The 18,679-nt window shown below is 41.1% G+C and overlaps 1 protein-coding gene across 2 annotated transcripts in view; it reads right to left on the reverse strand.

Annotated features, from left to right (window-relative positions):
• Positions 1–176: 176 nt before the first annotated feature.
• Positions 177–18,679, reverse strand: part of CIT (citron rho-interacting serine/threonine kinase) — a 70,431-nt gene continuing 51,928 nt past the window's right edge. Inside the window, exons 26-48 of one of the 2 annotated variants that reach the window (XM_072351012.1) lie at positions 18,251–18,444; positions 17,590–17,725; positions 16,380–16,484; positions 15,579–15,719; positions 15,278–15,385; positions 14,429–14,591; positions 14,019–14,183; positions 12,877–13,014; positions 12,461–12,641; positions 12,172–12,263; positions 11,824–11,928; positions 10,791–10,960; positions 9,740–9,820; positions 9,383–9,518; positions 8,593–8,732; positions 7,678–7,770; positions 6,633–6,741; positions 6,387–6,515; positions 5,521–5,601; positions 4,826–4,904; positions 4,539–4,718; positions 3,591–3,894; positions 177–3,098 (exon numbers count right to left, since the gene is read on the reverse strand). In XM_072351012.1, coding sequence (XP_072207113.1) covers positions 3,075–3,098; positions 3,591–3,894; positions 4,539–4,718; positions 4,826–4,904; positions 5,521–5,601; positions 6,387–6,515; positions 6,633–6,741; positions 7,678–7,770; positions 8,593–8,732; positions 9,383–9,518; positions 9,740–9,820; positions 10,791–10,960; positions 11,824–11,928; positions 12,172–12,263; positions 12,461–12,641; positions 12,877–13,014; positions 14,019–14,183; positions 14,429–14,591; positions 15,278–15,385; positions 15,579–15,719; positions 16,380–16,484; positions 17,590–17,725; positions 18,251–18,444 — 3,054 coding nt within the window. In that variant the 3' untranslated portion in view covers positions 177–3,074. The remainder of the gene's footprint in view (positions 3,099–3,590; positions 3,895–4,538; positions 4,719–4,825; positions 4,905–5,520; positions 5,602–6,386; positions 6,516–6,632; positions 6,742–7,677; positions 7,771–8,592; positions 8,733–9,382; positions 9,519–9,739; positions 9,821–10,790; positions 10,961–11,823; positions 11,929–12,171; positions 12,264–12,460; positions 12,642–12,876; positions 13,015–14,018; positions 14,184–14,428; positions 14,592–15,277; positions 15,386–15,578; positions 15,720–16,379; positions 16,485–17,589; positions 17,726–18,250; positions 18,445–18,679) is intronic. The other variant, XM_072351011.1, reaches the window with a different exon arrangement.

Below are 18,679 nucleotides of genomic sequence, written 5' to 3' on the forward strand. Positions count from 1 at the left end.
AAGTTCTTTTACTCCACCAGTTTCTGGATTATTTTAGTTTTGTTACAATTCTGATCATGCATCATAGGACTGCAACAATGAGCTTTAAATAAGTATTCTTTGTGCACAGTAAAATAGAAATGAACATTTAACAAGTTAGCATCTCATCATATACATCAGATAGTAGGCACAATAGATAAATCAAGCAGCTTGGTTTTTATGTAGAGCATTTTCATGAAGAATGCCATGTAGACCAAAATGTAATCGGAGCTATTAGTAACCCTCCCACACACCCTCCAACAAGCCCTTCATTGGGGGGAAGGGGGCGGCTACGTGCACAAAACCAAAAACACTGAACAGTAGGAGGACAAATTAAGTTACTGTAGGCAGCAGTGTGAATATTAAAAACCTCTTCCTGTGAAAGAATACTTCAGACCCTGTAAAAACTGGTTCAGTTAAAAATAGATGTATTTACATTTAAGTCTGATCTAGCAAGTTTTTCCCAGCAGGTGTAAGTTGAGATGTACAGCAACTCTGCAGGTTGTACTCAATCGGAATTAGATTGGTGAGCGTTTCTTCTCTTAAAAAGTTGCAGCTATTAGGCCTTAAAGCACCAGCATATTGCAGCGGTGGGATGAGCAGCTCTCTGTCCCCTTTGCTACCAGTGCGCTGCTGGGATGAATCCCAAACCTGTCGTTAGATCACACTACTGTTAATTAGATGATGTTTTCTTATTCCAGCTCAACATGTATGGGTCGTTTAGCAGGGCCACTTCTCCTCCCTTATACTCACACGTGTCTTAGCTCTACCCTTCGCATCGCTGTTTAAGTGTGTGAGGGCAGAATTCAGCTGTAGGTGTTCGCAGCTCACTGCTGCTATAGTGAAAGAGTTGGACAAATCCATCTGCTGTCGTTCATATGAACATGCTTTGCTTTTGTGAAGCCACTTACGCTACTTGTTCAGGGATAACAACTATTAAAATGCTAAATAGTCAAGGTCAGCTCTTTGGTAAGCATTGATGCCTATAGATTACACAGCTTCTAATGCTGGGTGCAGTACTACGATGGCTTTGGGATACTCTTGTGTAGAAGGAAGCGTTCATTTCACCATGCCAGTCAAGATAGTTATTTGTTTTATTTGGTTATTGTTCAACAACAAAGTCCAATACTTTCCAGGTGGAGCTTTGAACTGTCCCTCTAGTTCCCTCCCTTATCAATAGTAAAAAGGTAATGAAGAAAATTCCTGTACTTTTAGATCCCTAACATCTCATTTATGCTAACAAGCTTCAGGTGCAATTTAATGTTACAATTATTTCTTTGTGGGAGCTAGGAGGATTAAGCCGAGGTCCCTCCAGTGTCTGAAGATGGCTGTCCACAACCACCATTAAAACAAAAAAAAAGCCAGTGTTGAAAAACACACAGTTTACAATAAAAAAGTAGAAACCAATTCAATTCCCTTTTAGTTACGAATATAAATTTTCTCGTTATTATGTACAGTCCTTTGAGCTATTTCTCTAGCAGGAAGCATTTCACAAACAAGACACAAGAGATACGCTTTCAGGACTCAACAGGCCCATTTCTGAGGTCTGGAAGATCTTCCATGAGATGCAAAGATTTAAAGACTTGATCTCAGTGACCTTTCAAAGTATTCAGACCAGGAGACAAAACTCTCAGCAAGTTTCCTGCCATATAATCTGATCTAAAACAACCCAACAGACAAGAGAACAGAATACAATATCCATGAAACTTGCCAAAGGACACTGACAAAGGACATCTGACTTCTTGTGGACCTTTAGAACAGGTTAGCACGGGCTTGCAAGGGACTAGCAGAAGTTTAAGAGGAAGATTGGATGCAGTTTTGCTCTTTGCAGTTGTAAAGAACATGGTCGTTCACTTAGGATTGCGCTACCGCAGACTGAATGGTCAAAGCCTGCTTTGAAAATCATTTGCTCTCTGCTTCATGGTCACGGCAAAAGAGAATAGAAAGCAATAAATGGCTCAAGGTTCGGTATGCAGAAGCAAAGGCAAAGGTGGCCAGTAACCGCTAAAGCTGTTCATTGTGAGTATCCTCTTGTGCGGTGACATTTGAGCCTTACTGCACGACAAGCTACAGGTCACAGGGAGGGCCCAGCTCTGTGCTGCTTTTCCCTCTGGGGAAAGTCCTCTTGGAATCTGAGCTGAGGTCTGTTGTAATTTCTGAATGGACCCCGTTTAATGCTGAGAGGAGAGCACAAGTGTGACTGTAACCCTTGTCATAGAATAAGGCTCGTTAACTCTTCTTTGCCAAATTTCCAGAGTAATTAACAGTTATTTTGCAGCGTAATCTAGAGGTTTCAGTTAATTTACAAGTGAGGTACAATACACTACTCAGCAAAGCAACCTAAAAGGAGAGAGCAGCCAGTGATGGTGCAGCAGCATGCAGTGAACTGTCATGCAGAAGACCTGGATAAAGTCTTAACACCCCAGTAGCTTATAGATAATGCACTTTGTCTTGGAGTAGGGCATACGGGCTCATTTAAAGCAGGGTTCTCCCCTCCCCAACAGAGCTGCTCTAGAGCAATTTTAGTGAGAACAAAATAACTCTCAGAAGTGGCAGGTGAACAGATTGATCAAAAGTGGTTTTTGTGTGTGTGTTCTGTAGAGAATATCCAATCACACCTTCTATTGAAAGACTCAGTCAACTTGGCCCTTCTGGTTCCGGGCCATTAGGAACTCCCAGCACATCTCAGAACTATGATCAATTACCTGGTAAGGGGTGCTAACCACACTGAAGATCTGGGGTGGGACTCCAGTCCCATTGAATTTCCTTGATGAAGGGACTATAGTGAATACAAAAAGTTCATGAACTGCTTGAAAGAGTAACAGTAGTACAAAGTGCAAAAACAGGAGTGCAGGAAAGTGCAGAGAAATTAACTGAGATGCGAACAATCTTCAAAAGCATCACATCTCCTGATATGAAGCTAGCTTTGGCCCAGAAAAGCTCTTTTGGTAACTGGGCAGCAGATGTATGGAGTGCATATAACTCAGTATATTTCCGTGTTTTGTTTTTTTTTTTTTTCCTGCAGGTCAAGATGAGTAACTTTGTGTAGCTGAGACTTACACTGAAGACTGGTCCCAGACCTGGCAGGGAAATAAAATGACAGTTACACGTTGCACATATTGTTCCTACCGAAGCACGGGTGCCAGAAGCAGTACATCACCTAACCACTGCTGCTACAGCTGACTGAGTGGTGCATGTCTGCTTGCTTCCTGGTGGCATAATGCTTAAACCACTGATAAAGGTAAACACAAGTATCACACTGACCATAGCGGGTTCCCACATTCGTTTCTCCAGACACCTTTCTCAAGCCCTCAGTGACTTGATTAGTAAAACCTTCACTTTCATGCCTCAAGAACTATGGCCTGTTCTCAAGTCAAGCTGCTTTGGCAGTTACAGAACTAGAGCAACGAAAGGGTGTTCACAGGGTCAGGAAGTCACAACTTCATCTGCTCTGTGCTTCGATAGGAGTGAGGTGAGATAAGACTTGCTCTTACACTTTACAGTACCACCAGCCCTTCTGAAGTCCACATCTTTTCATGAGATTAGAGAAGATCTCCAAGCTCCCCACTTACCTTGTTGACTTGAGCAAGAGGAGTTCTGGCACCACTCACAGGCATTCGTCCTCGGCTGCTTTCGTCAAACAGTCTTCCAGGGGACCTTTCTCTGCGGGTGCTCAAAAGCCGGCCTGGAGATTTCTCCCTCTCCAATGGTCGCCCAGGTGACTTGTCCCTCCGCAGCTCTGTCCTGCCCTCACGGTACCGATGGGGTGTGCTTGGTTCTCGAGGGTGGCTGGGACCTTCTGGTGGTCCTGGGCTCGACGCTACCCGCTTGGTTATGTGCTCGTTGTATGTGGGCGGACCTCTCTTGTTAGGGCTGCTGTCATTCAAAAATAATGGACGCGAACAGCTGAGCGACAAAAACCTCATGTTACATCTCCTTTTAGCAAAAATGTAACTTTCCCGAAATATCCAGTAGTGTTCACGTGAAAAATCAGACCTCCCTAGGCCACGCTAAAAAGCGCAAAGATGGATCCATGAGGCCCAGGCCAGGTTAAGACAAGCTACACATCCCAATTTTTCTGTTTTCAGCAGCACTGTCAACCATGTTACTTATGCACCTGTCTGAAGTACCCCTGCCCTTCTGAACCCTGTCTCCCTGCAGGCTCCTTCAATAGAAAGTGACTCTTGATTTGGGGATTCTTACACTCGATATTTACTGTCACCCCATCACAACCTAAACTCACCGTTTTGAAGTCAAAATAAAACAGCTGAAGAGCTCAAACCGTCCTTTACTTGTGTTTGTGGAAGAGATTTGCCATAGATTCCTACAGAGCTAATGTTTCTCGGTGCCCTGGATTTCAAAACATGAGGAGCATTTCTCGTTCCACTCCAACATTACAACTGACTAATACTAGCCTCTGTCTCCAAGAATGAAGTGAGGACAACAAACATTTAAGGGGGAAAGGATATCTGGAGTGAGTTTGCTTACACAAGGACTGTAGCACATCAACTTAACCGTACCTGCGTGTGGCAGAAGATCCTCTGTGGTGTTCATTGTTGGTCTCCTTCACCAGATTGCCCTTACAGCAAATCACCCTTAATTTATCTTGGTAGGAGGAGGCCAAGTAGATAGCTCCAGATGAAATTGCAGGCCCTAGATACCGTGGATTAGGGATCTCCAAGTGGGCTCGTGCAGGAGTTCTGGGTAAAATTGCAGGGAAAACTATTTACAATGACAACACTGCACCTTTTCCCAGCCAGCACATGCTGTTCAATGAAAAGAGAAGAATGAAAAGAGAACAACTCACCCTAGAGAAGCTCGTGCCTGAATCTCTATCACTTCAAGGGAATTGAAGTGGGTCACAAACAGATAAGGCTCCCTGTAGGCTGAAGGAACATCATAGAGGCAGGAGAAATACAATGTACAGTTCTCTGTTAGAAACTTATTAAAAGGTTCTGTGAGCACAACAGAATGCTGCAGCCCGCTGGGAAAAGCTAGGAAGAGTTCATTTTCTGTGATGTCCTATTACAAACAAAATTACTAAGTAGAGAGACAGGAGCTTTGAGAATTGCTGCCATAAAACTACCTGTATCCAAAGAAATTTTACTAACTGAAGTAACATGAATAAGGCATAAAAATGGGTGATTAACTGAACAAAATCCAGCGGGTAAAGCAGAAGGCCTGAAGAATCCACACTGAAATGATACAGCCTTGACTATTTCAGCTATTTCCAAGCATCATCAAAAATTCCACTAGTCAGTTTAGTCACTGTCAAACTAAGAACATTAAGGGAATGCATCACTTTAGTTTAGTCTGTTTCAACTGTTTACACCTCAGAAGGTCTGCCATTTGGATTTATAATGATATTAAATCATATGAAAATTGCCACAGCTTCTGGGAGAGTGGGCAGAGGGAAGAGAAAATGGAACTGCTGAGAGCAACAAGTACATTTCCTCACTTCAGCAATGTCCATAACCCCAGTGAACGTCCCCCTGCACCTACCAAAAGCTAAAGGTAAGCGGTTCCATTTCAGGTCATCAGTCCTACTGCGTCTTCCATAGGAATCCACAAAGACACCAAACTCTGCCAAGAAAAGTAACGTCAAGTCACGAGCAGTTTTGAAGGCACAAAGGATTCTGACAGGGATTCTGCACAGTGAGAAGATGTACACCGTCTTGCAAGTCCCGCAGGTTGCCTTGACATTGTCTAGACTTAAAGAGTACTTGGATACCAAAAGTACTTGAATTCTAGGTCTCTTTGTACCAATTAAAGTAAAGTTATTATTCCATCTGTTTGTACAGCTGGGAACACTATGCTACTTCTGCTGTAAGACACTCAGAACTACTGCTGGTAGGTTTTTAAAGACTTCCTGTGCATCTCCATGACATCGTCCTAAAGGGGCAATAAAAGCAGCTACAAGAAAAAGTAACATACAAGACATTTTAAAAGTCTTTTCTATCAAGAATTGCAAAGTTTGAAAACTCCTTAACGTTTTATCTGGATAATGAAACACCTCTTTTACTTAACATTAACTACAGTTTCTCCTGTTTGGGCACAGAAGGCTACCTGTGGTACCAAGCCACAGGTACAGAGAACTTTCACACTAGAAGCAGACTGATCAGAAGCAGTGCAGAAAACTGCATCAGGAGTAGATACTTTAGCACCAATTTTCTGTGTCTCTTCACTGTTTAAACCAGCAGCCGCAAGTCTTTCAGGTCTTTTAGATTCACTATTTCTAAGAAGTCTTTTGTTACCAGGCCCTAGGAAGTCAATTCTGTCCAGCTTTCTCTCTCAGCAGCACCTTTTGTTAGTTCCCATACTAAGAACTGATGTAGTGCAGCAACAGTACAACCATACAATACACTTACCATGAAAACACAGCAGATACTCCTCCCTCTGCCCTGTTGGGTTCACTTGGATGATGCTGACTGGGAAACTGTTGGTGGACGCAGCAAACACAGCAGAGGCCAAAGTGTGGTCATTTTTATCCAGGAACTCTGCAAAGAGAATGGAGCAAAACAGGTTGATCAGCACACCAACTTTTTTTCCCCTGAAGCAGTACTCCGTGGAATCTGTGGAGCCATCTGGTGCGCTCCTTAGAAAATGCCTCCTACCCTCCAGTGTGTACTGCTTCATCTCAATTTCATAGAACTTGTTGGTTCCAATAATGATGCTGTAAGAGGTCAAATGGATACAGCTGCAAGGCTCTGAGGTTTCAATCTCCTGGAAAAGAGAAGGAATGTATAGACCAGTATTAGTTCCCTGTAATTGTATACAGATATTGCTTATTATTGAAGGTTACACAAGGGCTGCTCTGAAATAGGCCTCTGTATAGGAAATTGGTAATCACAGCCTGGACCTCTGATTAACCAACTGAGTCACGTGTCGGATCAGCTGTGGGAGCACAGGTGAAAGTGATTCAGCTGTGCTCCCGGAAGGGGTGGAGCTTGACTCCACCTCTCCTAGACTTCATTTAAGGACTGACCACTGCAATGACAGCACCTCTTTTTGGAGATCACTCCTTTGTGGAGTTTGGGTGACCAGCTTCAACATATTCCATCTAGACTGAAGGCCTCAGAATTTTTGAGTTTCTGCTATAGATAACCTTTGGCTATCTATTATACAACCATTCTTGTATTATCTCCTACTTTCTTACCTTACAGCCTCCTACTTTATTAAGTTGCCCCACAATATCAGAGGTGGATACTGGTGGTATAACAGTAGAGGCTGAAGCTTCTCACCAATATTCTGTTACATTTTGTTGCCGTTTGATAGATGGCAGCAGAGGGGAAGTCTGACAAAATAGCATCTGAAGCAAAAGTGTAGGACTGAATTCTTCCATGTGGACAAAATGGCATCCACTGACATTCATTGATGCTTGTTGAATGCTTGTGGAGACCAAACAGTGAAGTGAGCACAGCTGGGTCCAGTATCTCAGAAATCTCAGTTCTGTTCTCTGTCTCTCAAAATATGCCAACACTCATAATGAGAAATTACTCTGTGCTCTCACTTTACTCTTAGCACATAGCAATCTTCTATCACTTCTGCTGGCAAACAAATGTTCTTATGCACACAAAAAAAAGTTTGCTCCAGAGTGATGCAGAGCCTTAGTGCAGTGTAGGAATTACTTTGGCTACTGAAAGAAATTACTAAGCTTACCTTTCTGATACAGAACTTGCTCAAGCTCTCATTGTATCGCAGAACAACCACTTTGTTGGGCATGGCTGCACAGATGCAAAGGCCATTCTCAACCTGTAAGGAGGATTACAGCCATAAGTAAGGGTGATAATAAAGAAAATTCTAATGCTGAATGTGTAGAACAGATCCAAAGACCTTTTAACACAGCTGCAGATATAAGCAAGTCCATTTTTGTAGGGTAGTTATAGCGCGAAGCAGTGAAAGGATTCTTCAGATTCTCAAAGGAATATAAATTTGAACCGTTTCTATGTCTTTCATACTTAGAACAAATCAGAAGCTTTTCATTAAAATCAGTAAGAAACCGACATGAGTTAGGTTCAATTTTAACCCCTCAAACTGCTACCTTAAAAATCACTTTGAACTGAATGATGTTCAGTGTTTGCTATCAGAGTACTGTGCAAAATTAACTGTTAATGAGAATTTTTACTGTGGCTACATGTTCCACATTGACACTGGGAATTAGCATAAAGGTCAAGAGTTATCAGGTGACACAATAAGTAAATTCACTAGCTTGGAAACCATTCCATGACATTCAAGAACAGTGGATGGAATTCACTACCTATAAATCTTAAAGCTGAAGCAAACTCTGAGCAGACAGCTATGCTGAGCGTTAATGTACTTATTATACATCAGTTTAGGTTATGCTGTCATGTCATCCTGACTGAATTTATTCATACTTGTAGTAGATTCTCCATCTTATCTCCACCTCAGTCTTTCTTTTTCACCTATGCTGCTCTTATTTGGAGAAAAGAAGATTTTAAACAAGAATACAGACCTTGGATTTGTTGCCAGTGAAATAAAGATGCTGATTTGATTAATATTAAATTCAGTAGAGGCAAAAGTGTGCTCTGGGAGCAGGAGGGAGCTGAGTCCTACCTTGCCAGCAGCAAAAAGATGACATCCTTTGACAGCCTCAAAAACGTTTGGTGAGATATCAGGCTGGGCCGGAAGGTGAGACTGCGCTAGAGATTGCTTCACCTTTTTTACATCAACGAGACACAAAGCCCTTTCTTCTCCTGCAGACAAAAATGGTCCCATTTTGTCAAGGGAAAACTCCTTGTTCCCTGCAAGTCTTTTCTGTTACCTAAGCAGCAGCTTATCATTACAGGCTGTTACTGTGGAAACAGTCACAGTGTACCATGTAGAATTCATTTCATATTATTCCTATTAAAAGTGAAAAATAAAACTTCACAAAACACCACCAAAAAAACACCACAAAACAGGTAATAAATCCACTGGGAAAACAACACTCTCAGTGGGTTAATAGTGTTGCTAACGTCAAGTAGGTCATCACTAAAAGCAGCCTCATTAGTAAACAATCCAAAATTAACCAGAAAGTTTTCTTTTACCCTTTAGAATGTCCCTAGGAGGAACTCTTCTGTGCCAACATAACTGGCAATGAGTTTCCAAGTGCTCCAATAAATGGTATTACAGACTATGCCTGATTCCTCTTACATAAAAGTTTAACTAAGCCTTCAACTGCATACCCATTTATGAGAGAACATCAGACAGTATTGTTTTAGCTGCCGATACACCAGTTTTAAACAAATGAACACAATCCTGTAATTAATCTAAAGGAAAGCCTTTGGTACCTGCATGGCAGCAAGTTTCCAAAGCTATTAGCAGAAGGTTACTGCAGCACAAATGACAACATACAGCCCCCTACCTGCTATCATGAGTAGCTTCTCCAGATCCTTGATGAGGTGAATTTGGAACACAGCACCCACTCCTGGGATGTGCGTTAAGGAATTCTTTAATACATTCAGGGCATAGAGACCTTCCTCTGCACCCACCAGTACAACCTATAGTGACAGCAGAAAAAAAAAGACTGCACTGTATGAGGAGAACAAGGAACGCTCCGAGAACAAGTCTGGATGAGTGTTTACCAGAAGATGCAGTGAAAAGGACAAAAAAAAAGCAAACCAATAACCAAGAACATAATTACACACATTGCTGTGAAGGCACAGTTTTCATGAGTGAACTGTCCGGTATTCAGTAAGGTTCAACTGACCATTGTCATTACCTGGTCACTGAAGGGCATTGTGCAATTTATATCCAAACGGTCCTCACCCTCTAGCTTCAGCAGGGAGTTCCCGAGCAACTTCTGTAAATAACAGAAAGAACTTTCTTGTTATTGCTAAGTTAACCTTCCTCTGCTTCTCCAATCATATTTTTGGCAATGCAAAATCATGATTTCAGATGGGATAAAAGTTTAGTATAGATTTTCTTTTCTGATAAAGTTAAATGACGCAGGGATCTCTCCTACAAAAGAATTAGCAAACTTTCAGCTGCCTGAAACGCAGTCAGAAACTGATCAGAATTAACCTAAACTCATGTACCATTTATTGTTATCCCTATGGTTTCCGGTTCCCTCCATCTCCTGCAATAGAGCACTGATTTTTTATTTTTTCCAGAAGGATAAATATGTCCAAATGTCAGTGAGAGCATATATTTTCCCAGAGATGAAAGAAATGTTAGTGTGAGAGATGGTTTTCTCCTAATCCGATATTCATTACTTCCAGAGCCAACATTTTAATATGAAATGCCATAGAATCAAGTCTCCCTTCATCAGAAAATAGATTTATCTGCACAGCAATGACAAAAGGCTACCCGAAGTCTTAACAGCTCAATTTAAGCTTTTATCCTTATCAGGAGTAAAGCTAAAAGTGAAAAACAAACACATCTGCTACAAAACCAAAAGAAACCCCAAGTCTTTAGGAAAGAGCTCTTTGTTTTTTCTTTCTTTCTTTCAAGGCTTGCTCATTCCATATGGTACATTGTAAGATAAGATTTAAGCCATGTTTTAAACAGCTCTTTCTTCCTTTGCTGTATGCTGGAATTGCAGAGATGCAATTTTTGAGCCCTCTTACTGCCCCTCCCAAGCTTAAAGAAGGGTATTGTACTATAAAGTACCAGTCTCACAATGAACTAGTTCCTGGTACAGTGCGTGTCTTAAGGCAGAAATAAGAACTTACCTTCAGTTAAACCTCAGTATGTCAAATACCAAAAAATCATTTTTCAAAACTCTGCTCCCTCCCAGAATATTTATTATTAAATGAAACTTTTATACTCACAGCATCAGCCTCAGCTTTTTCTCTGGAAACTCTCCCACCTGCCACTATTGATTCCAGTGCTGTGACCCAGCGCTGTTTGTCAGGGAAGCTGGGTGCTAACAGGTAGAGTGTTCTACCAGGCCAGCAAGTGGTGTGTGGATGAGACTCCAATTTTAGGATATATGGCACATCTGAGATGTTGTATAGATAGAATAAGACTTAGATTAGATTTTGGCATATTGTCAATGGACTTAAATCAACACCTTTCAGTGTTATTGGAGAGAAGTTGTATTTAGCAAGAGGTATTACCACAGCAATTTATACAGAGGTTTCTCCTACAGGTCCTGCACAGGCTAGTCTCCTAAGGCTAAATATTAGCTAGACGTATATAATCCATGCATACAATGCTGCTTCTAACAAGTAAGAATCATTTCTTGTCTTTTATTCAAAAGGAATAACATTATGGGAAAAAAGAAAAGTACAAGAACAGCCACTCAGCTAGTTTCTTCCTGTACTGCTCAAGAAGTATCTGTAAAAATTGGTTGTGGAAACCTTTGTTTTTAACAATCTGAAGCCTTTAATGTTGAAATCAAGACATACATAATCTTTTCATCCGTTCTATTCAATACATACAAATTAAAACATTAACAGTTTTTAATAATAAGAGACTGTATACACCCACAGTGTTTCTAAGTTAACTATTTTCTGGTTAGAGCACAACAGTGACACACATTACAGAACGTCACACTTCATAACAAGTATTGATCAAAGAGATGTAAAGTAAACCAAGTTTGCTTTTAAGTATGCTACAAAATGCTAATATTTACTTCCATTTGGCTTCATGATTATGTTATTCACAGTTCAATTACCATGACAGAAGTAACTCCCTATGGGTAACCAAGTCTAATCAAACCTATTCACTAAATTCAGAGAGGTAACCTCAGAATTGCACAGTTACAGAATGAAAGTTAAGGGGAGAAAAATCTGTTTAGCCAAACAGAATAGCAACTGATGTCAAATCAGATGAAATCCATTTGACCTCACTGATTCTCACCTGTCTTTGCTGTATTGGTAAGTTCAGTAGCTCCTACAGCTCCATGAACAGTTACATCCCCATCAGGAAGGCAGAGCTCAAATTCTTCCAGAGGCCTCTGTCCAGCTGCAGAGAAAGAGGAGATAGATTAAGAAGGGACAAACAAACAAACAGCGAGGAAAGTAACTGACAGCAAAATGAAGTGGATACAGGCTGGATATTTCACAGCTGGGTTGTGATAACATATTAGCAAATAAAACCATTAAAAAAACCCAACAACACTGCCTTATTGCAGAACAAATAGCTAAATTAGGTAAGGCTACAGCAAGCAATCTTCAGGCCTTGTTCTTCCTTGAAATGCTAAGTTACCTTCTCTTGCTTCTGCATCATAAATGAGCACTTTTGTTCCTTCCAGGACAATATACTTCCTGTCCCAGCCCTGCTGCCCACGTTTGTTATTCCTGAAGAAAATAAGCACAAACCTATGTTGGATTTTCTACTTGTATTAGGAACAAAACATGCAAATTTTAAATGAGATTTCATGAGTAGCAAGAAGTTGTAATGAACAAATCCATTATCACATTGTAAGAGCCAGGATAATATGGAACTGTCCCAAATGTTTCAGCACCTGGTATGGCATCAAGCATCACATTTATACCTTGGCACTTTCATCCACCCTTCAAGACGTAGACTGCTGCTTGGCTCCTTCAGCTGCAGACCAGGAGAATTCATTTTATCCCGGCAGAACGCTTCAGAGAAATGCGTGGCATATTCTGCTGGCAGTCCACAAGTAGCTGGCAAGCAAGTTGAGCATTTTGGGTGACACATCACTTGGCATTCTGACAAAAAGACAGAGAAAAACTTATGTAAAATGATGAAAAAAAGCATTACAGTTGCCTCAAACTCCTAATGCACAAATCTACCTCAAGTGTTTTCTAAAGTAGAATGTTTGCCCAAGAAATTTCAGTCTTCATGCTTGATCATTCATTCAACCTTCACTGAAAAGCAATTCTAGACAGCTGATGCTTCTTCATTCTCGTCACGTTACACTACAGGCACACACTCTCCTCTTACCAAGACATTTAGATGCCTGCCGTCCGAAGTGCACAGTATCCAGACACACTGCACATTTTGTTGCTCTCATATTTAGCCCCACATTAAAACGATGTGGGATATTATGATGCATTCGCTCTTTCAGGCGCCGGCTGTACTCTGGAAGGGACAAAAATCTATTCTTAGAATGCATATTGTGACAGTGATGAAAATTACAGTAGGTTTTGACATTTTAAAGCCAAGGTGACTGCGTATTTCTATCCCTGATGAACAAGGACACTGCCTATTTTCCTTTGCAACCTGCAAATCTTAAGCTACCTCAGTAACTACCTTTTACAGTTGCACAGAATGTGCCACTTAAAAACAGACTGTGGAGCTGACATTGCTATTGTGGTGCAGCAAGATTATGGCAAACAATCCAACCAAATTTCAAGTCTGCTCTTACCTTCGATTCTCAATGACGTGCTGGACTAATCACTATTTTGCTTATAGGTAACAAGCTCTCCAGCACCTATGCTGTTGTAATCAATACATTACAGACCTTTTTCCTTCTTTTTGCCTTCACACTAGCCACCAGTGGCAGTATATCTCAAAGCATACCTAAAACAGAATCTGTCAGTGTTTCTATTCTGTATTTTTGGTTGATAATGAACAAAGTCAATCCTTCAAGGCGCATTCTTTCACTGATAAACATCATTCTTTTCCCTGATCATTATATGCCACTGAGGATACCTTCCTATGCCAATGCTACCCATCCTTGTAGCACCCTGTGCTTCCCAGCTACCTATGATGGCAATGACTTGGCAAATGAAGACTAGGAGGTTTTAGTTTGAAGTCCCCGTTTGACATTCATTGCTGAACACTAGTTAGCTAAGTATAAAAGAGCAGAACCCTTAACCTGTTTACTTTTTCTGATGACCCTGTCACCTCTATTCTCAAAGCTATGGAAGGGCATCACAGGTACTACAACTAATTGTAGCCAGAAGGCTGATAAACAATATCTCCTTTTCTAGATAAGTGCATATCTGTATCTCTGAACTGGTATCTTCCTTTTATGCCTAACCAAATCTTCTCCTATTGCCAACAATAGTGAGAGGGAGAGAGAGGGAGATCACACCTAAATAGTTGAAAAGGTGCAATAGAGAAGTCCACCAAGAGCCTACCCTCTGGTGTGGAGGTCTCCTTCCTGCGACTGGAGGGTGGAGCTAGCAGACTGATAGGGGTAGGCTGATGCTCTGGTGAGCGGACTATGGCAGACATGATGATCTGCTGCCTGGCCGTGGCTGGAGTGGAAGGATGTGGGTGGTCTGATATTTTCCGATGAGCAGCTACAGATGAGATAAATACCACTCATTAACATAACCAACATGAAGCACTAGCTCATAGCAGTGGTTCTATGTAACCAGTCAATGGCTACAACCAGCAGAAAAACGCGTAGCCTTCCTGCATCTTCTCTGCAGTAGTTTAGAATTTAAACAACACGTTACTGCTATAGTGACACACAATTAAAGGCATGTATTCAGACCAAAAAATGTGCGCCGCCTCCAGATTCACCTTTTCTGTTAACTCCTACCTTCCTCACGAGCAGATCTGAGCTCAATGCGTGTTTTCTGTAGAGCCTCCTCCAGCTCAGCAGAACGAGCTTTCTCCTTCTCCAGTGCCACTTTCAGCTCATTGTATTGCAGGGGAACCTGTGTGGGTAAAGAAGGGTCCTCTTTCCGCCGACTAAACAGGCCCTAGCAACAGAAACACACAGACAACTCCTAACTCCTAGTAAGAGATGGCTTAAACTAGGCAAAGCGAAACTAGCTAGTGGCAGTCCGGCCAGAGGGCCTAATGGTAAGTCTGATATAAGTAAGGATGGATTTTTAGTTCATGTTGGCACTGGAGAGAAAATGTTGAGATATGGATTGACTTAAAGGGGGAACATATGTTACCTGCTAGTACTCACATGCTGAATTTCCGAAAGCATCTAAACAGAGGATCTCAAAATATGTGGTTAAAATTAATTTAAATTACTCAATTCAAAATGACAGAACTGCTTGTGACAACAATGTGACACAAGGCACATCACCTGACTAATCAATCCTCTGCTAAAAGACAGCCACTCTTAAGTACACAATATGTTCATATACACATACGTACTTACTGTTAAAAGGAAAAAAAAACAAGCATGGTTAAAGCTCTGTATTCCTACAACAGCCTCACTGATGTGTAGCTATTGGGTTGGGAATAAGTACTGGAAAGGCCATGTGAAACACTTTCTGCCTAACAAAGCCTGTCCTCAGTGACTTGGAATGCTTAGATGACACATCTATGCTACACATAAAGAAAGATAAAACAGAAAATTTTGAAAACACAGCACATAGCTACATAGAAAGCCATCATTTACTTCTATGACTCTCAAACCTCTTTCACCCACCTTTTTCTTTTTCGCTGGTTGGTCCATCTTTGCTTGCAGGAAATCAATGAGTTTGGTTTGCTGAGAAATAGTGCCCTCCATTTTCACTTTCTCATGGGAATAGAGAACCTTTGGACCACATAAATATGTAAGAAATTTCTTCTTAATGGCAGAAACAAACAACTCAATAGCAGAAAAGAACTAAAAATACTGTACTGTATCACATGACTCTGAAAAATACCGGACTAGGAAAGAGTAATATTCCAAAATTCCACCTTAGTCAGTGAGCACAGAGTCCTGCCCACTGTTTCCTCACCCTCACCTGAATGTTTTCCAGCTGATATTCCAGATCACTTCTTTCAGTCTTCAGAAGATCTGCTCGATCTAGAGCCTCCTGCAGACCTTGAGTTAGGCGGAAGATGTGGTTTTTTTGCAGATCCATTTGCTGCTGCAGCTTTGCCTGCTGTAAATAGCAAAAAAGAGCAGTGTGCTTTTTTGCTAGTTTTTGTTGTCTTTTTTACAAAGAGCTGTTGTATGTTATTCTTTCTTTTTCATTATTAAAAAAAAGAAAAAAGCATCATTGCATATCTTAAAGCTACTTTAAAAGCTAAAGAACGGAGAGCTTTGAGAAGCTTCATCTGTGGTCTCCACCTACGCACCCACAACACAATGGCTCCAGACTTGTTTATAAGCTATGGCCCTCTGCCTGGTGTAGGAATGCTGTGTCTGAGCAGAGACACTGCCTTGCAGATGTGACCTAGGACATGCCTTGTCATTCAAGCTTCTCTAACAATCACTGGGACACTGGCTGAACCCAATTACTATCACCAGACCTGCTTTGCTCTTCTTGTTCAAATACTGTGGGACTGTGTCCACTGGCTGACTAGTCTTTATTGTTAACTCTTGGCTTCCAGCCCACCTTTCCCTGCACAGCAGTTCATGTTCACAACTCCCTGATGTGGCCACACATTTTGCAAAATTCTAAGTAAAAACAAAATTTCCATCTTCATAAATTCTCTAGTTAGGTATGAGAAGAATGGATGTGCAATTCTGCTATTGACACAGCTTTATCCAGTCCTCCCCACCACAGTGTGGAACTTTCTTCTTGAATGTACAAAGTTACCTCCTCCAGAAGCCTCTGCTTGAGCTCCCTTTCTGTCTCAAGCTTCTGTTGTAAACTACGTGCGTTCATCTCCAACATAGCATGCTTCTTCTCCAGGTCATTGAGCTAAGCAGGTGGGACAGATGATCAGGACAACATAAAGAGTGATTAGTGTTCCACAATCTTAAAATTCAGCCTCACCAAGCACACACAGAAGAAAAATGATACAACTATCCCTTACTTACTATAAGGGGTTGAGAAGGAAAAAAATTGGCCTGCCACTGTTCAAATGTAAACATCAAATCATTGACAGAACTCATTGTACACACCTGGAATCACAGACTGCTTTTTCATTCAGCTGTTCTGAAAACAAACACAAGTACTAACTGTGGGACAAACAGCTATAGAGCAATGCCATAGAAAGGATCTGGGAGTGCTGGACAGTAGGTTCAACATGAGCCAGTAGCACACCCTGGCAGCCAAGAGGGCAAATGTTATTTTGGCATCCATTAAACACAGTGCAGCCAGTCTGTCAAATGAGAGGATTATCCCACTACATTTAGCATTGGTGCAGCCTCATCTTGAGTACTGGCTGCAGTTCTGGGCTCTGCACAGCATTAAAAGGATATTAAGATACTTGAATGTGTCCAGAGGAGAGCAACAAAGCTAGTACAAGGGCTAGAGGACAGGCTGAGGACAAGTGGGTTGTCCAGTGTGAAGAAAAGGTGGCCAAAAGGTGACTTCATTGCTCTCTGGAATGGAGAAAGAGGTGCCAGTCTTTTCTTCCTACTATCTGATGATAGAATGCAAGTGAATGGCCCAAAGCTGCACTGAGGGTGGTTTGGACTGTACATTAGGAAAAATTTCTTCACCAAATGGCTGGTCAAATACTGGAAATAGTGAGGTGGCTGACTCCCAGTGCCTGTCAGCGTTCAAAAGGCATGTGGAAAAGCCCTTAATAACATGCTTTAGATTGCAGATAGCCCTGAAGTAATCAGACAGTTGGACTAGATGTTCTTTGTAGGTCCCTTCAACTGAACTATCCTATTGTTCTAAAATTAAATTCTAGGCCTTTGGCTTGAATCTAGAATTCTATCCTGTTGATTTCCAGTATTTAACCTGCTCTTGCATCCTGAAAAAGCTGCTCAATACCACAATTCTAGAAGTAATATCTCTATAAAAGAAAACTGTCTCAGCTTGTAATGAAAGGGTAGGGTTGAAAGTTGCTTACCTTATCAGAAAGGCTCTCAGCTTTGAGTTTTTGTTCTTTTAGTGCTTGCTGGAGGGCTAGAATCTCTGCCTTGTGTTCTTTGACAGCTAGTTCTACCACCTGGCGAGATTCAGTAATACGCTGATCTGCTCTCACTCTGAATTAAAATGGAAGACAACGTTACCTAACACCCTTCCAGGTTTGACCTCTTCCTAGCATGCAGTGGCATCAATAACTTTCAGAGGTTTGCCTCAAACTCAAGATGTTACTTTATAAAGCATGACTGTTTGTTGCAACACTTGTATTATATAACCCTGCCCCAATCTAGAAAAGCAGCCTGAGAATTTCAAGACTCTACAGTCACACTTTGGAGCAAGGACTAACTTTTCATATAATAAAGAAAAAAAAAAAAGATCAAGAGTGTTATAAAAAATTTCAATGATAAATATCACACCCTCTTGAATCACTTACTTGCAAAACTAAAAAAAAAACAAAAACCAAACCAAAAAGAACAATATTACTGGTGAATGACTATTAACTAATATACCATTTTTAGAACTACTTCACAAGAATTTATATTTAGTTCCCACTCCCATATCCTATTCCAAATATATTTTTGTACTAGCTTCTATAGAGCATTTCCATACAAGTTAACATAGAAAGGGAGGAGGGGACAAAAGACCTGCTCTGTTTCTCAGTATCCAGCATCCTCTGCAACTCTCTGACACGACATTCAAACTGAGACTTCTCATCCCCTAGAACATTTCTCCATGCTTCCCACTGACGCTCTTTCTCCAGGAGTTCATCGTTCAGGGCCTCCAAGTCCATTACTTGCTCCTCCAGCATCGTACATGTTGTCTTCAAGGCCTCCATAGTCTAAAAATAAATCCTCCTATCAATTCTCACATCCCACATCAAGCACGCACTTTAAGCTTCAGCCTTACCATTTAACTTACGGTACATGCAAATTGGCAGCAAACATAAATGGGTTCTGATTTACCAGCTTATTTCCAACTTGTGATTGCCTTTAATGTCAGCTCTATCTCATTATGAAGATTTGAAATTGCCAAGGTCACAAAATTAAGTAATTCTAAGTTATGATACTTTCAGA

Source organism: Excalfactoria chinensis, chromosome 16, assembly GCF_039878825.1.
Source record: "Excalfactoria chinensis isolate bCotChi1 chromosome 16, bCotChi1.hap2, whole genome shotgun sequence".
NCBI lineage: Eukaryota > Metazoa > Chordata > Aves > Galliformes > Phasianidae > Excalfactoria > Excalfactoria chinensis.